Raw genomic sequence first — 18983 nt, forward strand, 5'->3', positions numbered from 1 at the left:
CTGCTGCATCTCCTTTGCCAGGAAAGGGTAAATGGACATTATTCCCTGTTGGTCTGAAGGCAGTTGACACTTTTGTTTTAGAGAATAGATGGGATTGAGCAGCAGGCATAGGGTGGGGGCTCAAGGCCAGACAGGGCCTTTTATGAGAAGAGAGCAGAAACCTTGGCTTTCCTCCTAGCATCCGAAGATGGGTGAAAAAAAATCTCTCCATAAGGATATCAGGGAGTGCTTGATCTGACTAAGGTGAGAGAGGAGGTATTAAGGCTAGAGAAAGACACTGATATATAGAAAGAGTGGAAATAAAGTAAGAGTTAGAAGCAGGCTTCCAACAAGTGGGGTATTCCAGGTCTGGGACTGCATTTCCTGGTGAGACAGCAGTAACAGCAGCTGAAATGATCACTGAGGGCTCAGCTCTTGCATTCACACAGGAATTTATCCCATAGGCACAGCAGGAGAGGCCAGGTCAGCTCATTTGTCCTTATCCTCTGGTTTGACAATGCTCAGGCACCAAGCCCACCATCTGCACAGCAGCACCGCCCTAGAGACACATCCCAAAGTGTGGGAGGAACAAAACATCCTGAAGAGGGAACACTATTTCTGGGCTATGGTCCTTCCAAGTCCTAAGCAAGCCATGGAAAATGCTAGAATTTTGGAGGAAGGCAGGAGAAGCCATGCCAAGTCAGTGCATCTCCCACACGCAGGACAGCATGAAGTCAAGGCATGGCAAAGGCTGTGTGCTCCCAGCCCTGAGCCAGCCCCAAATTCTGTGAAGCAATATTTCACTTGCATTCTCAGAAGCATCCAGAATCCAGCTTGGCTAGCCCAAGCCTGACTGCTTGTCACGTAAGTGTGTTTTGTTTTATACAACAGCATTTTCATGGACATTTAGTGTTACTGGAGATGGTCTCTGTCTGCTCAGGAGAGCAACAGCATTGAGGTAATGTCCTTTTGGGCTGGCTTCAGCTGGTGTGGTAGAGCAAACTCCGGTGAGAAGCTTTCAGGGCTGAGCCTGCTTTGTTCTTGCACTGCCTGACTTTTTAAAAACACTGTTCTTTGTTTTTGTAGCCAGGAACTCCATGCTCTTTTTTCAGTTAAGTAAATTGTGCTGTTGGCCTTTTAAGCTCTCTGTTGTTGAAAGTGAACTTTGCTGAACCTGGCAGGCAGCAAGGTTATTGTTTTCTCAGTGTGTTTCTAAACAAATTGGCTTCACGGGCACAAAGTTCTGGGCAGCTACCAGCCAAGATCAAATTGAGAGTCTGGAAGGTTGGGACATATTTCCATTTCAATGGCTAAGAGCTGGAACATCATCAGATAAAAGGCAAGGACTATTCTCTTCTGGGCTTCATGCATCAGGTGGGGACCTCTTGGTGGCACAATGACTCTCTCAGGCTGCCTGGGCAGCCCTGGTTCTTCAGACAGACACAGAGAGGGTACAAAGAATGTTTGGGTACCTAGAGACCCGATGGGATCCTGTGTCTGCTGTCTCTGTTTCCTTCTCCTGTGTAAATGTTTTGTAGCCATGTCATGTTGCACTCACTGATGTGTTAGACCACTGCCTGGTTGCATTTGTTAAAATTAGAGCAGCTTCACATCAGTGTGTGCTGCTGAAGTTTGTCTCCTGCAGGACAGCTGTTCTCTGGGTGGTTTAAGACACTGTTGGCACCTGTTTGCTGTCACCTGTGTGCCATGGCCATGCAGGGAGGGTGCTTGGCATGGGTGACATGGCCAAGAGCAGTTTTGGAGGGCGGCTCTAATCCTTGGGAAGATCAGGCTCTGCATGTTTGCTTGCTTTGCATGTTTTCTCCATTACTGCATGAGTGAAGAAAATTCTGCCACTCTTTGTTTTTAAGTCACAACGATATCTAGATAACATTAAAGGAAGGTGCTCCCTGGTTTGTAAAAAAATTCCTGATATTAAGTACTTTTTTTTCCCAAATGAGAAATAACTACTTCGAGTCACTGATGCTTTGGCAGGTGGGCCATCCAAGCATGCCAAAGGTGTGACATGCCTTTGTCACCTCCATTCACAGCTTCCCAGGCCAGGAAACAAAACCCATCCTTTGTGGATGATGGCTGATGGCCGTGGCTCAAATCCCCTCACTGCAGCTGCAGGAACCTTTCACACCTTCCATCAAAGGCAAGGCAGTGCAACCTCATTTGGCATCTCAGAGGAGTCAGAGGTGCTGTGCAGGCTGTCCTTGCTGTAAGACATGAGTGCATGCACCACAGCAGTGCTGCCACCACGCTCATCCAGCCTCCCAGCCTAAGGAAGCACCCACACTCAGCTCTCCCCGGACTGAGACCCACTTAAACACAGAGATTGTTTCTTTGGCAGACCCACCAAGAAAGGAAATATCAAAGCCATGTTTAATATTTTTAAATTAGTTTCCTTTTTTATTTTTTAATTATTTTAATGTGTTTGATGGTGTGAGACTTGCTGAAATGACATTTTATTTCCTGAATGTAGCAGTCCCATGTTGTGTCTGGATGCAGATCCACATAGGAGGCAAGCAGCCCAGGATGGCAGGGACATGAATCCTTGATTTTGGGCTAAACTTTGTGGTGTCTGTTATTTTTTAAGCTGGTTGTTTTATCTCTGTATTCTGAGAAGGGTATCTTGACACAGACAGTTTGCAGAGCCATTTCAGCTGTTCAGACAACTCAACCACAATGTTTCCTCAAATTGTTCTGTCAAGTACATGCATCAGCTGTATTTACTTGCCTTGGAGTTGTGAAAACCAGAGACCCACCTGAGAAAATTTAGCTTCTACATAGAAATAAAGAGGCTGACAATGTTCTCAAATGTACAAATGCCACACAAGGCAGTGAGCTGCAAACCTGCCATGGCCTGTGAAGCTCTTTAGATTTCAGATAATATCATGAGCTCCTGCAGTCCCAGAGCCTTGACACCTAGAACTTGCAGCCAGAAGAGCCGTGTTGTCCTTCCAAGATCTAGACACTGCAGTGCTCAGGGAAGGGTGCTGAGATCCACAGGGCTCAGGGGTGCAGGAGCTGGTGCCAGAGTGAGGCAGGGACACAGCAGGGCACAGTCAAACCTCCAGTTTGGGCTGGTGGGACCTTTCTGCGGGTGCTCAGTGGCACAAGCATGGGGAAGGGCAGTGGCAGGGGCTGATTTTGGCGGGCACATGCCCTGGGGGACACAGATCTGGTCAGTGCAGCAGCACTGGGCTGTGGTCACAATGGCACGAGATACAAAGAGATGTTACCCCTCAGTCACACCAGAGCCAAATGATGGAGCAAAGCTGTGACACGTCTCTGCTTCGCAGTACAGAAAGAACACGACACCTCTTTCCTATGGTCACGGAGAAATTATCCCCTTCTATTTAATTTTCATGCACTAAACACCAAATTCTGGCAGCACCGATGTTGCACCTGCTTTCCATGTCCTCCGCATCCGAGCACAGATGCTGACACCCAGTGGCCGTGGGATTTCTAGCGCCTGTACAAGATGGAAAATTTCAGCAGAGATGCCTCAGCCGGTGAGATACAAAATCAACCACTTCAATTCCTCAAGTGCAGGAGGAGTGAAGAGTTACGGAGAGGTCACAGAATGGGTAAATCTGGAAGGGAACACTGGAACTCATCTTGTTCAAACCCCTCTCAAGCAGGGTCTCCAAGCACTCCTTAGTCAGGATTGTGTCCAGACAGTTTTTGAGTATCTCCAGAGGAGGTTCCACAGCCTCTCTGGGCAGCCTGTTCCTGTGTTCTGTCTCCCTCCCAGTAAAGAAGTCCCTCCTCATGTTCAGGTGGAAATTCCTGTGTTCCAAGATGCCAGCCTTGCTTTGTTTCCTGCAGCCATTTGCAAGTTATAGTGGTTGAAACACTTGTACTGAGGGGTTACTCAGAAAAATTAAAAAATATGAGCATAGATATGAGGAAACAGAATGTAAAGTGATTTTCAAATTATTCTCTTGCTGGCAGCTTGAAAATACACCTCAGCAACCGAAGGAGGATGATTTTTGAGTTCAGAGACCTTGGCGTTAATCTTCCCTGTTTTGCTACTTCCCAAAAGCATGTAGAATATGACAGTCTAAATGGATTTTGCATTTCCCTGCAGCATGCACAGGATCGTGCTTTTGTATGTGTGACAAGTATTGACATTCTCTAGGGAGAAAAAGCTGTGTAGGAAAAGTTGCATTTATTCTTCAACAAATGGCTCTAAGACTTTATCAGTCAAAGAAAAAAAAGAAGACTCTAAACTCATGGGTATGCAAAGACAAAGACATGTCTCACCAAACATGTAGAGCTTAGTTGGGAACTCAGACATAAGCTGGGAACAGTAAGAGCAGAGCATGCCAAAGGAGGGATTTTAAGGGTGCTTTACTAAAAATATTAATTATGGACTACATGCAAATGAATTAAAACACTCTAATGAGACTACTGTGTGAAAGAAATACATTGGTGTAATTCTAAAAACATGAGATAAAAAAATCCCTAATGAAATTCTAGTGAGGTTCAGGATGTTAGGAAGTTGAGTGGCCATCCATTAGGGCTGAATTTTGCAAATGCTGCAGATGTGATACTGTGGGAAAGCAGGTAGGAGGTGTTTTCCTGCTGCTGCTGCAGTGAGGACCCTCTGCAGGGATGAGTTTGGGGAGCAGGGAGCCCTGCACTGGGGCCAAGCCCAGCTTTCCTCACGTAAATGCTGCTATAAAGCTGCAGCATACAGATACCATAAGTAGATGTACTTAATTTATCACTCTGTTACTAGGCAGGTTTCTAGGCAGGCTTCAGCCTAACTTTTATATTTTGTGGTTACTGAAATAGCTCTGATCCTTTTTGGGGTGAGTTCTAGCTGTGGAGGTACAACAGCCTTTCCTTTGCTCTCTCTTACTTGCACCCGTGCACTTTAATTCTTCCCTTCTTACCTTTTTTCAGTGAAAATTAGACTACAGGCATTAGCCCAGTTTAAACCCACCCAGCAGGTTGGGGCTACTGCAGTATTTGTTCCAGTCCAAATGCTTGTGCCCAGCATTCCTACCTGGTAAAGTAGGTGAGAGTGCACCAGATGTACCCAGGACAACAGGCTGGGCTTGGCTGCCCGCCCTACTTTTTCCTTTGGGGACATTCACAACACACTCACATGATTTTTAGTAGACATTTTAACTGTTTAAGAGTCTTGCAAAACTTCAGAGGCCTGAATGGCAGCTCTGAAAATCCATTCCCAGTGCATGCTCACTGGTATTCTTCAAAGTAAAGCCATCCCATGGTGGCTGCTCAGGAGACAGTAGAGGCAGAGGTCATGTCTCAGCAGAATTACAGCAACCGTGAAACTTCATTTCTGCTTCAGTCTGTGCATTGACCATTTTTTTCCTGGCTCTTTCCTCCTTAGGTTGGTTCCCCAAATTACATTGGGCTGTTGCCCATTTAACCGTGGAAGCAGCTGATAGTGACTGAATAATTTTGCAGTTGCATGTGTAAGACAGCAGTAGCTTTGTTTCTGATTGGATTAGTATGGCTCTTTGCATAGCTGATTGACACAAACTTGATTTTCTATTTGAGCTTCTACTATTCATTAGTAATTCCCACTTTGAATAAATGCTCCTTCAAGAAAATACATTTTCAGGGTTGTTCTGATGAAGTGAAACCACACTAAACTCATGTGTTTGCCTTGGTTAATTCTTCAAGCAAAACAAAAACCAAAAAAAAACAAACAAAAAAACCAGAACAGGCTTGGAAAAGGGTATCTCATCCAGTGACGCTTTTTAATTTTTTTCTATCATCATCATAAGGAATGAATCCTAAAAAAATCAATCTTCAATTTCATCACCTGACTGCATGGCCTTGCAAAACATCAGATGTGTTTCATTGAATTCTGGTGCCAATGTCCACTTCCTAGAGAAATTCCCACATTTGCTGCAGTGACCCTCACTTCTCTAAATCACCTGTCCTTTGCAGTAGCTGTGGTCATGCCTCTTTATAGCAAAAGTTGCTCTCAAGCCTCTCCACCTGAGCTTTTCAACAGACAAGATATATCAGCTGATGCAATAAATAGCTCAAGGAAGCTCCTGTTCAGCATTTAGAAGCTCTCACACGGCTGAGTATTTGGGAACAGGGAAGACCTGGTGAGAGCAAGGTGAGGCACAGGGGCTGGATGCAGATGTTTGCATGTGTGTGACATTGTGTGTGAGGTGCTGCCCTTCAGTGTGAGAGTCCTGCTGACAGATTTCTGGAGTCCTTACAAAAGAAAAAACCCAAACAAGCCCACAGAACAACACGTTCTCTTTATTCATGGCAGTTTCCACTTCCTCTTTTTTCTCCCTTGTCCTGTTATCAGAAACACCTTGCTCAGAGACAGTTTAGATCTCTTCCAGCTTTCCTCGAGTCATTTTAAGCCCCTTCAGTTTTCCTGGGCCCTTTAAGGACTGGGATTACAACAACTGCCTTCACAAGTGGCAGCAGGCAGGGAAGACCCATCTGGGCTGCAGAAAGCTCAGGGCTCCTCGGCTGTCCTTGGGATGGTGTTCCATGAGCAACCCACCAAACACAAGCAGTACAGCAGCACAGGCAGAGTCAGTGTCCCACAGATGCATGCAATGGCTTTCCTGCTGGGGCTCTGAAAGGGACACACTGTTATTCCCAACCTCGAGAGAGCTGAGGACATGCTGCAGCATCCCTGTCAGACATTACCACATCCCAGTGGCAATTTAGGAAGCATTTGCTTTCCACAGATTTCTCACTAGAATCTACACTTTGTTCAAATTTCACAAACCAAAACATTTGGAAGGCAGATGCAAAGCAGAGATGAAGGATTGTGGGACTCCAGGCATTTGACTGCCAAACAGGTGTCAGTTCATCTCTGGGGACCACACAAGGGTATTTCTAGAGCCAGTTCTCCCTCATGAGTGATGCCTTAAAAGGCATGTTAGAAAAGCTTCCTGCTTGCTTAGGCTACATAGCCATCAGGAAAAGAAAATAGTTATCAGTACTGGAGGATCAGTTCTCTCCAAGTGACCCCTCAGACCTGAATAAATTATCATCAGTAAAAACAGACAAATCCATCCACTTGTCTGCTTTCCCCTCGTGCCATCACAGACATGAATGCAAACAGCTGGGATGCGAGTGCCAAAAGAATGAGGATTTAGCCCATTAAAATGGCACTGCTTTAACACAGCTAGGACAAATCTCTGCTCTTGAGTGGTTTGGGGAATGGTAATAGCTTTATTTATGCTGCTGTGCATGCAAGGAACTGCTGCATTTAGCAGAAGCAATTTGAGCTCTTATGAGCAGTATTTGAGTCTCTGCAGTGAGTTTATGGATTGCTGTAGGGGCATTTCATATGAGAAACAGACACACTCAGGAAGGTTGTTTACTGAAAATGAACTATTGTTTGGTGTCCAATATTAGAGCATCTATTAATGTTTTGCCCTTAGGCATTTAATGTGATCTTTCAGTTACAACTGTTGTTATAAATGGTTACAGACACCAACAAAAATGCACATTGCTTGGACAGGCTACCTTGGTGCTTACCTTTTCTTGCACTGGCCAATTAACATAAATATTATGAGGCTAATTGACAAACTCAGGATGACTGGAATGAGGATAAATAGCTGCTTGTCCTCTTTTCTGGACACTGCAAAGATAAATGGCAGGAAACAAGATGTTAAAATGGATTATATGACCTCCTACAAAGCTTGGGCTCAGATGAAAACTCATCTTGTCCACATTACCCTACATGTTTGTATTTATTTGTTTATTAAGTGTATATGTTACTAGGTAGGGGTCACATCCTCCTTCAGGGATGGATATCTCCAGCAAACGGATGCAGTCACTGCTCCCCAGCCCAAGAGGGGTTCAAAGGAGCTGATCTGTGGTGCAGGACAACCAGGAGGATGCCCTGTGGAGACACTGCAAGTACCCCATGCCCTCTCTTGCTCAGCAGTCGCTCCTCCATCCCAGCTGTCCCCATGCAGCAGGGAAAGGTGCTGCTGCAGAAGCACTCATGTTCTGGGGCTTGCCTGCTGAGTGCAATGGAGATACAAAGCTGTAGGAATGGCTGTGCTGGAGCAGGTTAAAGGTGTAACTAAGTCAGCACCCCACCTCCAGTGCTGGACACCAGCAGATCCCCAGGGCAGCCATCAGCACTTGCACCCAAACAGGTTTTATGAAGGATATAAAAGAAACACCCTTTACTTTGAATTCCATACCAGAGAAACAATCCTGTGTCCATTCACTCCAAAAGCCATGGTCAGCACAAAAAATGTTTGTTCTCCCCCTGACACGAACACATGAAACGTGGCTTTGATTTGCTCTGGAAATTGTTAAAGCAGTTTCCATTTGGGTCGACACAAACTGAGAAACAAAACAAAAAGAAGATATATCAAGGAATTACGTGCCACCACCAGGATCTGTCTGATGTGGCCTGGTGTTCCTGAACACTGTCCAGGCTCTGTAAACCTTTGGATTATCTTTTGGCAGTTCTAAATGATTTCACAATGGTTTTGTGCAAGTTAATGCAAATAATGTGACTATGAAGACAAATCTACTGAAAATACTTTCTGGAGGTGTCATCAAGTATGTTGCCATTTATGCCTATTAATTGATGGACTCTTTCTTTTAATTACCTAAGAAGACTCATGATGGGAATATGGCAATTAAAAAAAGAGATGTCCCCTATGATTAATTAGTCCTTTCCAGTTTTGCCTCCAAACTGCACCTAGATAATACACAAGGAAAAAGCACCATAAATGATGTGTTCTGTCCCAGGCTACTCCTTTTGAGATATTAAAATTATGGTTTCATTGGCTCAAGTTATGCCACCCTATTCAGGGAAACAAACCATAGAAACCTTAAAATTTCCTCGAAGGCAGTTTTCTGAGACAACAGAAGGCAGGAGGTCTGAAGAAATGCTCACTTGGAGCCTCCTGCTGGGATCTGTTCCTGCTAAAACAGAGCTGCAGCTGGAGGTCAGGGGGTTAAGGGGAACATGTGCAGTGAAGCAGCTGGCCAGGGATGTTCGCCGGGATAACCCACACCCTGCTGCAGCCCGTGCTCGGATAACCCACACCCTGCTGCAGCCCGTGCTCGGATAACCCACACCCTGCTGCAGCCCGTGCTCGGATAACTCATACCCTGCTGCAGCCCGTGCTCGGATAACCCATACCCTGCTGCAGCCCGTGCTCGGATAACCCATACCCTGCTGCAGCCCGTGCTCGGATAACTCACACCCTGCTGCAGCCCGTGCTCGGATAACCCACACCCTGCTGCAGCCCGTGCTCGGATAACCCACACCCTGCTGCAGCCCGTGCTCGGATAACCCACACCCTGCTGCAGCCCGTGCTCGGATAACTCATACCCTGCTGCAGCCCGTGCTCGGATAACTCACACCCTGCTGCAGCCCGTGCTCGGATAACCCATACCCTGCTGCAGCCCGTGCTCGGATAACCCACACCCTGCTGCAGCCCGTGCTCGGATAACTCATACCCTGCTGCAGCCTGTGCCCCCATACCGGCTCCTCCCCGACCCCTTCCCCTCCCTGGGGCACCCAGGTGCTGTCCGTACCGCCCAGGGAGCCGCGGCTTCCCCCGCATCTTCCGCCACCTGCACCTCGTACTCCAGGCAGTGCGGCGGCACTCGCCCACCCGGGGGGCTCCAGGCCACCAGCAGCTCCCCGGCTGCAGATACGGAAAGCGCCAGCTGCTCCGGGGCTGAAGGCTTTGCTGGGAGAAGAAAAGAAACAGAGAAGGTCAAGAGGTGCACTCGGACAGCTCCTGGTGGAAAAGTTTTAGTTAATCACCGCCAGCCTCTGCCCCTTTCCCCGCTGATGGGATTTCTGAGCGCTCCTGGCTTTCAGCCACAATGCTGGAGGAGCAGGGTGACACCACGTCTGGAGGATGGGTTATTTATTATATCCTGACATACAGGCTGGACCCGGTCCTTGCTCGGGGCTGCGGGGCAGGGGTTTTGAAGCCCGCGGGTGTGAGCACCGTGCCCGGCACGCTCCCCGTGCTGCCGGGGCTGCAGTGACCACAGTTCTGCTGGCCCTGAGCTCTCTGCACCCCACAAAAGGCTCTGCTTTATGTCCGATGCCCAGAGCTGCACATGAAGCACATGGCAGCACGACTTGAATTCAGAAATCCTGCTCCTTAGCCCAGTGGCTTAACTGGACGATTGTCCATTTCTCCTTCTGGCGTGTAGGCAAATGCACCAGCATGGTGAGTGCCCACAATAAACACCAAGCACATGTAATGTCTGTGCATCACGCCGTGCTTTGCTCCCCTTCCCTGTCTCTCATGGGTTGGAAATCCATCTCTGCTCTGACAGACCCCACCACACCTTGCACTCAGCTCACCCCAGACCTTAGCTTGGTTTGAACAGCAAAGCCCAAAGATCTCTCCTGTGCTTGCAAGGAGTGCAGCAGTTGCTTCAATTCCAGTAGGAGTAAATGGAGATATCTCTGTGACTGTGCTGCTAGAGCCAAAAACCCCATAACTGCTCTGCCACATGCCCAGCAGGCCATTTATGTCCCGAGCTGTCCAGCTTCCAATTGCAGCACTTGGAGGCACACATTGACCCTCCAGGGTTGTGCTGGGTGGTGCTGCTTGCCTGCAAACACTCCTGGAAACTGAAGTATTGCTTGGCACATGCCACAGCCCCTTCCCTGGGGGAAATGCACGCATTCCAACCAGCCAGCTACGAAAGCACAGATTTAATTGAGACCCCTAATTCAGGAAGTGGGCCTGGGGTGGGTGCTGGCCACGAGGGTCCCCTGTTGCTTCCCTACCATCATTACCGAGGTTGTGAAGGCGAAGGGTGGTGTACAGTGGCCGTAGCAGAGTGGCTGCTGCTGAACCATTGACACAAATGTTCAGATCCTGGTATTCTGCCTGGCTGAGGTTTTGCAGCACGCAGCCGATGTTTATCCCGTGGTCCTGGATGTAGTGATCACACTGCACCGTGTGGTCCAGCCCCTCATACCTAGCAGTGTGTGGGGAAACAGAAAAAAATAACCAAAGCAAATTACTACTTAGTAAGAGATTTTTATAAGATTGGACCTAAGCCTCACGTATTGCCCATATCCCAGCCTTTGTCCAAAGCACAGTGCTGTGGATCAGTCACCTGAACTCCTGCTTTGCAAAAGTGTGGAGAAGAGAAAAATCCCAAATTAACATGCATGCACAGCTTCTCAGGTTGGCTTCTAGGCTGTGCCAGGCTCACCCCAAGCCCATTCCTGGAGCACAAGAGGTGCCACTGTGTGACTGGAGCTGGGGAAGGATCTGGCCTCTACCCATGGAGGCAGTCCTGGTCCCCTAGGGCCCTTCCCGCACCATCAGCCACAGAGTCTGGAGTTGCAGAAAGGTCCCCTCCCAAGCCAAAATGAAATGTTTTTAGGCAGGTGACATGTGCCATAGGTGTACTGAGTGCTGCTGAGCTGCCCTGGATGACTGCAGAGAGTTCCCATGGCTCCCCCTGGGCACATGGAAACTCAGAGTGGGAGCCAGGAAGAGGTTTGCTCTTTGTTGATGTGCAACCACAACCTTCTGCCTTTGAGGGCTGCTCCCCAAACCTGAGCTGCTGGCTGCATCCTGGAAATACTGACTGGTGTTTCATATTACCTTTTAAGACTCCTGCTGCTTTATGCCCTCAGGGCAGGGTTGAATTTGGCCACTGTACTCCAGACCTAATAAAACTCTCCCTCCACAGCACATTATGTTTTGGGGCAAAAAATTATGTTCTAGTACTACAAAAATTTGCTCACAGGGATCAAAGGATGCTGTAGCGTCCACCCAATCTTATTATAAAATGGGATCCAGATCCAAATGTCTGGTTTTATTGCAGGCAATTAAATCAAGGTTGGGGGTTTTTTTTAGTGTTTATTTTCCTTTTAAGCATGAATCATGCATTTTCATGGTTTCCTTCAAGCAGATCCTTGCAGTGAGCAAAATGGTTTTGAATTGGTGCTTCTGCTTTGAAGACTGTTTCCAAGAACTACATGGAACCTCTTTAAAATGCAGCTGTGCCTCTCTCCACGTAGCCCAGTGACACAAAACCCAGCCTAAGTCATCCTTTCCATAATATCATAGGAGCTGAAGCACAAATACAGTATTTACTTTGTCCCAAACCACTAATTCTAGCTACGTTTTCCCCGCAGAACAGAATTGAGGCACTAGTTAAAGAAGAAGCTGAAAATTATGTATTATTATTACCTTGTGGCAGCATGTTTTCTTGTATGAGATGTGCTGAGGCTATGAAAATATATTTGAGCACTACAACTCTAAGTTGCTGAGAAGCTTCACTCTGTGTCTAGGGTTCACTGAGTTTGGTAGCTTTGTGCTAAATCCTGTCCAGTTGAGATATATGCACTGTGATCATGGAAAATGTGCATCCAGAACTACCCAGGTGTGTTCAGCAAAGAGGAAGAACAAGTCTTTATGGTGGACAACATGTGGAAAACACCTCCCAGGGATGAATAAAACGAAAGGAGGAAATGAGAGGACATTTCCTGGTAAAGATCAGCATGGGCCTGATTTTAAGAAAGTAAGAAAGTATTTGGTGTTTTCTTGCTAGAAGCCATGCATTGCTTGGGACATTATTTTGGCTCATTCTGGGTGAATTGGGCAATAGCAGTGCCAGCTGTAAAAGCATATTTACTGTGGCATTTTTGTACTCTGAGTGGTTCACTTGATTGCTGCCTGGACGTTTTCCTATTTTGCTGTTACATACCAATAATATAGCCCATAATGTACACCACGAGGTGTGAGGAGGCCTGGCTGCCAGGTGCATTTCAGGTATTCCCAGTCATGATATATGCAGTGGAAATTCTGGACCTCTGATTCAAGTTTTCCTGTCAAATGAGAGGGAAATAACTGCTGTTTAACAATGTACCAGTCAGATGCAGCAAAAATACAGTTTTATGCCTTTGAACAACCATGTGCTGCAGTTGAAAGATGAATGAAATGAAAGATGAATGAAATGAAAGGAAAAAAAGAAAGGAAAAATAAAGGAAGAAAGAAAGGAAAAGAGAAAGGAAAAGAGAAAGGAAAAGGCAGCCAGTCAGCATTATTAGTTTTATTGCCAAGTGCATTATTTCTCATAAAAGCCAGACCATCTTTGAACAGAAAGATGCTTAACTGACCTTTTCATTCATCAGTGGAGCTCTTGCAGGGCAGCTGAGCACAGCTTTGGCATGGGCAGAGGGAAACAAGCCCCAGGTATCCAGTAACCACAACCCCACCTTTGGCAGCAGAGCTGCTTTACTGTCTTAAACATCAGCAAGCCCTGCAATAATTTATCATCCAGGAACCCTTAAGCCAGCACTGATTCAGGCAGCAGGCTCATGCAAAGCACAAAACTGTACCACAGGCTTCTCCTAACCTTGTGGTGCAATCTGAAAGGTTGCATAAATCCAGTCACTCTGCACCTCCACGTCACCCGTACACCGTCCTTTGAGCAGTGTCTGCAGCCTCACTTCAGCAGTCCTGCTGAGGTCAAATCCAACTCTGAATTTTAGCTTCCTAGTAAAAATAACCTGGTTGAAAGACAGACTTTTTAAGCATCTCTTCTGTCACTAAGTGGGCTGCAGAATTAGGTACCCTTGCTATTGCTCCAGCTGCAAATAGTCTCATTTGTGTGCTTTATTGTCTATATTTCTGTCCTGCCTCACTTGCCCAGTGCTCCTCCAGCATTAATTTACACTTGCTGTGCCCAGCCCTGCTGGCTGTGAGTCCCTTCAGCCCACAGGACACAGCAAGGACAAGGCAGAGCAGGCTGATTAATGGGATCCCCAGCAGCAAGGAGCACTGTGGACAGCCTGAGGAGGATACCACCATAAATCCACACATAAGGCATTTTTTATGGTGTGAAATAATCAGAAACAGAAAGAACAATGAGTTGTTCTCATTACAAACTGGTAGGGCTGTTTCTGTGGAAGCGCAGCCACCCCTGAAAGGGTGGACCAGCAGCCAGGCAGTGCAGCACAGCTCACCCACCACTGTGCAACACCTGGCTTTGCCTTTTGGGGGACTTTCTGAGCACCCCCTTTGAAGGTTTTTCTATTTTTTTCCCCTCAGACTTATTCCCCTTCAATTTATGCAAGGACAACAAGGTTGACAAGGTTTACAACAAACGATGAGACAAAGTGTTGCTTTAGCCCACCTAGGACAGAGGTAACCTGCCATAAAATGCATCTGTGCCATAAAAACCATCTGTGTGCTGCAGTGGGAACAGCAATGGCACAGCCCAGAGTCAGGCTGTCCTCAGCACTCCCCAGGTGTGAGAGCTCTGTCGAGCCAGGTATTTCTAACAGGTATCAATGACATTTGCTTCTGCTGATGTCTAATGGATTTTCTTCGCTCTGTTATCCATTACCTTAACTGAGGTCAAGATTTTGGCAAGGTGCCAGATATGATTTTGCTCTAGTCTGTACATCTGCCTCATATAAGAAACTTTTATTACTCATGATTTCAGGAATTCTGATTTTTATTTTTTTTTGAAACTGCGTATGTTTTTCCTTGAAATTGCAATTAAAATCATCCTGGAGGAATCTGCACAGCTGGGAGCATGAGGTGCACCATGACCAACACCAGGTCCAAGAGCCCCTTTCCATGCCCTTGCAATTGCAATCTCTAGCTGAAACTGGATTTTCCCCTCTGCAGACTCCTATGGGATGGCTGGGCTGGGCCTAACCCCATTTCTGTGGTGGCTGAGCACAGCCTGGCAGCCTTGGCTTTGCTGCCTCAGTCTTGCCCTTGCTCCTCCTGGTCCAGCAAGGAGCTGGGCTCCACAGCACTGCCAGCCTCACTGATTGCTCCTTCCCTTGAGCTGACAAGCCCTCTAGCTCTCCTGCTTTAGGATTGTGCAAAAACAATCCCTTTTTCTTTCAGGATTTTAATCTGTATTTTAGGTTGTTGAGGGAGATCCTCAGCATATTTTTTTATGTGTTCCTCATTACTTTGTGCCAACCAAACAGCCCCCACTGCTCAGTTTCTCCTCTCCCCATTCCATTTACCTTCCCAACCCTGCAGCAGCTTTCATCTTCTAAGCACTCACAAAATATATTCCAGCAACCCTTCTGTGCTGTGCCTGCTACTGCCCTGCTGCACATCAATGACAGATGACTGACAATTTCATCAGAGCTGACTTAGAGTAAACCATATTGAAAAGAGAGGAGTAAATGGCAATTAGGAACACACTTCTGGATAGAGGGAATTTTAGCGAATTAGGATAATTAATGAAATTTAACTTTTATTTGTTCAATGCTCTGCATCCCTAAGGATCTGTTGTTTCAGTTCAAGCCCCATAAAGATGCTTTAGAAAAGTCTAAATATTTTTCCCTTTACAAAGAGAAATGTTATTGAATTATTTTGGACAGCAAACACTCAGCCCTGTGACAGATGGAACCCCTTCCCTGGCTGCTGCTGCTGTTACATTTCAAAACACATTCCCATTCAAACCACTGGAACAGTTTTTCATGGAAAAACCCTGTTTGTTCATGGAAAAACCCTGCTTTTTCATGGAAACCTGGAATGGCTTTGGTTCCACTCCTTGAAATGCAAACATAAACCTGTGCAGGAATTAAAGGGAGAACAATAGCCCTGGTTTGGGAGGATTAATTCATACTTTGCCCTACCTTCCAGTCTCTATCCCCAGTGCTGCGATATTCAAACTTGTATTTTACTGTGCATTCGTTGAAGGTTTGTACATGGGGTGGAGGCTTCCACTCCACATCGAGAGAACCCAGGAGTCCAGGGTCAGTGATCCGAAGGTCTCGTGGGGGAGCAACTACATTCAAAACAAAGGAGAGGGTAAAACAGAGTGTCAAAGTGAGGAAAACAAACCCAAAGCAGCCATTAAACTTGTTGGTATAATATGTTGATATGATTTGTTGAAATGCAGCTGCTGGATGTGGAGGGGAGTGCTGCTGGCTGCAGCCCTGGCTGTTTGATAAACTCTTCTCAACAAACACGCACATCTCTGCTCCTGCCCACCCCCCTCCAAAAAAAAAGAGATTTTGCCTGTGCTTGGAGAAAACACTCAAGAATCACTGGAAAGGCACACAGAATTCCACTTTTTGACACTCTTTTTCAAGATGTTTTAAGCATAACTGCTGTCCTGGGATGACCTTTCATGTCCTATATTTGCTTACCTTCAACCCCTGATATTTATCAACCTTCAGGACACTTATCTCTGCAAACGTGTTCAGCACATACACCAACACAGGATGACAGATAAAAGCATGCAGTCAGGGGGATTTATATTCCTTTACCATAATAGAAACAAGACACCCATATTGCTTTAAAAATTCCTTTCAAGTATATTAAAGATTATTGGGGTGGGGAAAAAACCCCAAACAAACACAAAAAAAAAAAGGCAAAAAGCAGAGAATTAGAATAATTCTTGTTGTGGACATCTATCAGCTATACAAAAATGTGCCTTTACAGTTGATCTGGCTTTTATAAAGGTATTTTAAGGTGCAGATATGTGTCAATAAATAAGGAAGTATGGATGCATTCCATACTAAGACATGTTCTAAAGGTCCATCTCTATATGGAGTTGTCATTGACATGACAAAAACTGTCTGGATGCTCAGTTGCATTAGCTGAAACAAAGTCAATTTTTGTTAATATTTAAGGTCATTTTTTCTCCCCTCTCTAGAGGTGATATTATTTTGGTTTCTACATATTCATTGCATGATACACTTTATTTCACAGGAGTTTGGAGCCCCTCTCCTGGCAGTGTCAGTCCAGCTTTACCACCATTCTCCCCTTGAATCTGGCCTCCAAATCACTGGCTTCTCTAACACTTTTCTCATGTCTTTATCGGGATTTACAACACTTTTTTTCTTTTATTATTTTAATAAATCCCTTGTGAAAACAGACCATAAGGATATTTTTCAGTGGAAGATGGTGACATAAATCCAGCTTCAATGTGCTCCCTGAAAAATTTGCAGGGAACATTGCTGGAGGATTTGTTTCTTCTACAGAAATTTTCCCGAATGAAATGCACTCCAGACAGCAGTTTGAAAATCCCACTTTTCCCAGTACATGAAGCTCCATGGGAGATTTGTTACTACATTAGATGGTGAAGTAGGAGATGTATTTTGGATGATACTTGACCAAGTGCTTGGAAGGCTCCTCCTGAGTGTATAAATGCTGAGCCTCACAGCAGTGCAAACAACGAGGCAAAAAGCTGCTAACCTTTGTCATGATAAGCTGTCAAGAGAGGATTAGATTGGACAGAACTGGAATTTCTGACTAGACAGGAGAATGCTCTGGAATTTATTTACATTGTGAGATTGAGCAAAACATCAGTATTTTTTCAAACAATTGTAATTGTAAACAGCAATTCTCACAAAATAAATTTTGACTAGTTTTCAGAGGGAACAGAAAAGCTTCTCTTTGGGATGTTTCTTGCATTCTGGGATTTTATTGTTTTTTAAATGTCAGCACTGCCTCTTGCAGTTTCTCATTTTCACAATAATACATTACCAGTCTCACATCACTCATACAGAACACAAGACAAGGAATGCTCTATTTCATCATGTACTCTTGAAGGAAAGCTGCTCCTGGATGTTTCTTGTAAAAAATCAAACTGACAGCTTCTCCCGGGTGTTTCTTGTAAAAAATGAAACTAACAGCTTCTCCCCCCGATGTTTGTGGTTGGTGAGTCAGTGATGCTGAGCTGGTTGTGAGACAGCCACCCCTCCTGGCTGCTGGGGACGCTGCCACCAGCATCACTGCTTTGGTGACAAACCCCTGCTCGTCCCCACCACCTCTGCCCACACCACACCCTCTGAGACGCTGCAAGCAGCAGCTGGAGTTTGCAATTTCCCCCCTATTTTGCCAGTGGAAAAACAGCAGCCTGCCAGGTGTCTCCTTATATGTCCCCCCTCTATGCCTGCACTTCCTTGTGCTGCTCAGAGAGGGTGAGGTGTGACACTTACATTTTCTGGGACCCATTTCAAAGGCAGCACGCTCTGCTCGGCGCGGCAGCGGGGGGCTGCTGGCAGATTTCTGTGTGTGCTGGCTGGCAGGACAGACAGACTCTCAGTGGCTTCCTGAGCATGTTCTCACCTCTGCACCAAGCACTGCTTTCATCAGGGAAGGCCAGACCTGCTCACCATCTCTCTGGGTGCAAAGTGCCAGGTGCCAGGTGCCAAAAGAGCCAGCAGGTGCAATGCAGCAGAGAGATGCTCAAGGGCTTGAAGCAAAGGGTGCTTGAAGTGCCATTGCCATGGACGATAGCTTGCAGAGCAGCATTCTCTTAGAAGCATTACTCTCCGAGCACAAATAAGCCTTGTGCATCTCACACCTGGCACAGTCTGACTGTCTGGGACCATGCTCAGGAGCATTTATAGCAGTGTTTATATTTGATAACTCTCTCTCAGATATATCTGCTGTGCACCAAAGGCAGTCTTTTCTCCTTCCAAATTCACTCAGAAACATAACCAATAAACACATAACATATTTAGATGGTGGATTACAGGTTTATAAACCAGCCACTCACACGGCAATGCACACACAGAGAAGAAAAGCTCTGGCTGAAGGACGAGCTCCCCAAAGGACCAAGTGGACACCAAGCAGTGACACAGCAGCATGCTGGGCTTTACCTGTGCTGGGGGAGCAGGAGACCAGCACCCAGCCCCACACCAGAGCCACGGGGAGCACGGGAAGCCTCCAGGGAGCCATCAGGGGTTCCAGTGGCCAGGGGCTGGTCAGAAGAGCAGTCCTGCAGCACCGGTGTGAGAAGGCTGTGGAGACACAGCAAAGTTCAAAGGCTTCAGCATTAACCTGGAGCTCTGGTATTCCCTCTGCAGGCTCAGCACTGACAGTAAGCATGGCTTTACTTGTTTACCAAGGCTGATTAATCATTTCCCAGAGGACTTCCCTTTGCAATTTTTGGTAATGGCCAAACATGGCTTCATTTGACATAGTTTGTGGCCAGCTAAGCACACTCTCCAGAAGTGTGTCAGTACTTCAGTACTTCAATCACGAGCCCTCTCTCTGTCTCATGTCTTCTGTGGA

At 46.3% G+C, this 18983-nt stretch overlaps 1 protein-coding gene across 1 annotated transcript; it reads right to left on the bottom strand.

The window, feature by feature from the left end:
- Window positions 1-8049: 8049 nt before the first annotated feature.
- Window positions 8050-18647, bottom strand: IL13RA2 (interleukin 13 receptor subunit alpha 2). The gene is made up of 7 exons (XM_062502985.1): window positions 18569-18647; window positions 15590-15741; window positions 13336-13489; window positions 12685-12805; window positions 10754-10938; window positions 9523-9680; window positions 8050-8313 (listed from the first exon to the last, which is right to left on the bottom strand). The coding sequence occupies exons 1-7, from the start codon at window positions 18645-18647 to the stop codon at window positions 8050-8052; spliced, it is 1113 nt and encodes a 370-aa protein (XP_062358969.1).
- Window positions 18648-18983: the final 336 nt, after the last annotated feature.

Source organism: Cinclus cinclus, chromosome 15 (genome assembly GCF_963662255.1).
Source record: "Cinclus cinclus chromosome 15, bCinCin1.1, whole genome shotgun sequence".
In the NCBI taxonomy this organism is placed as follows: domain Eukaryota; kingdom Metazoa; phylum Chordata; class Aves; order Passeriformes; family Cinclidae; genus Cinclus; species Cinclus cinclus.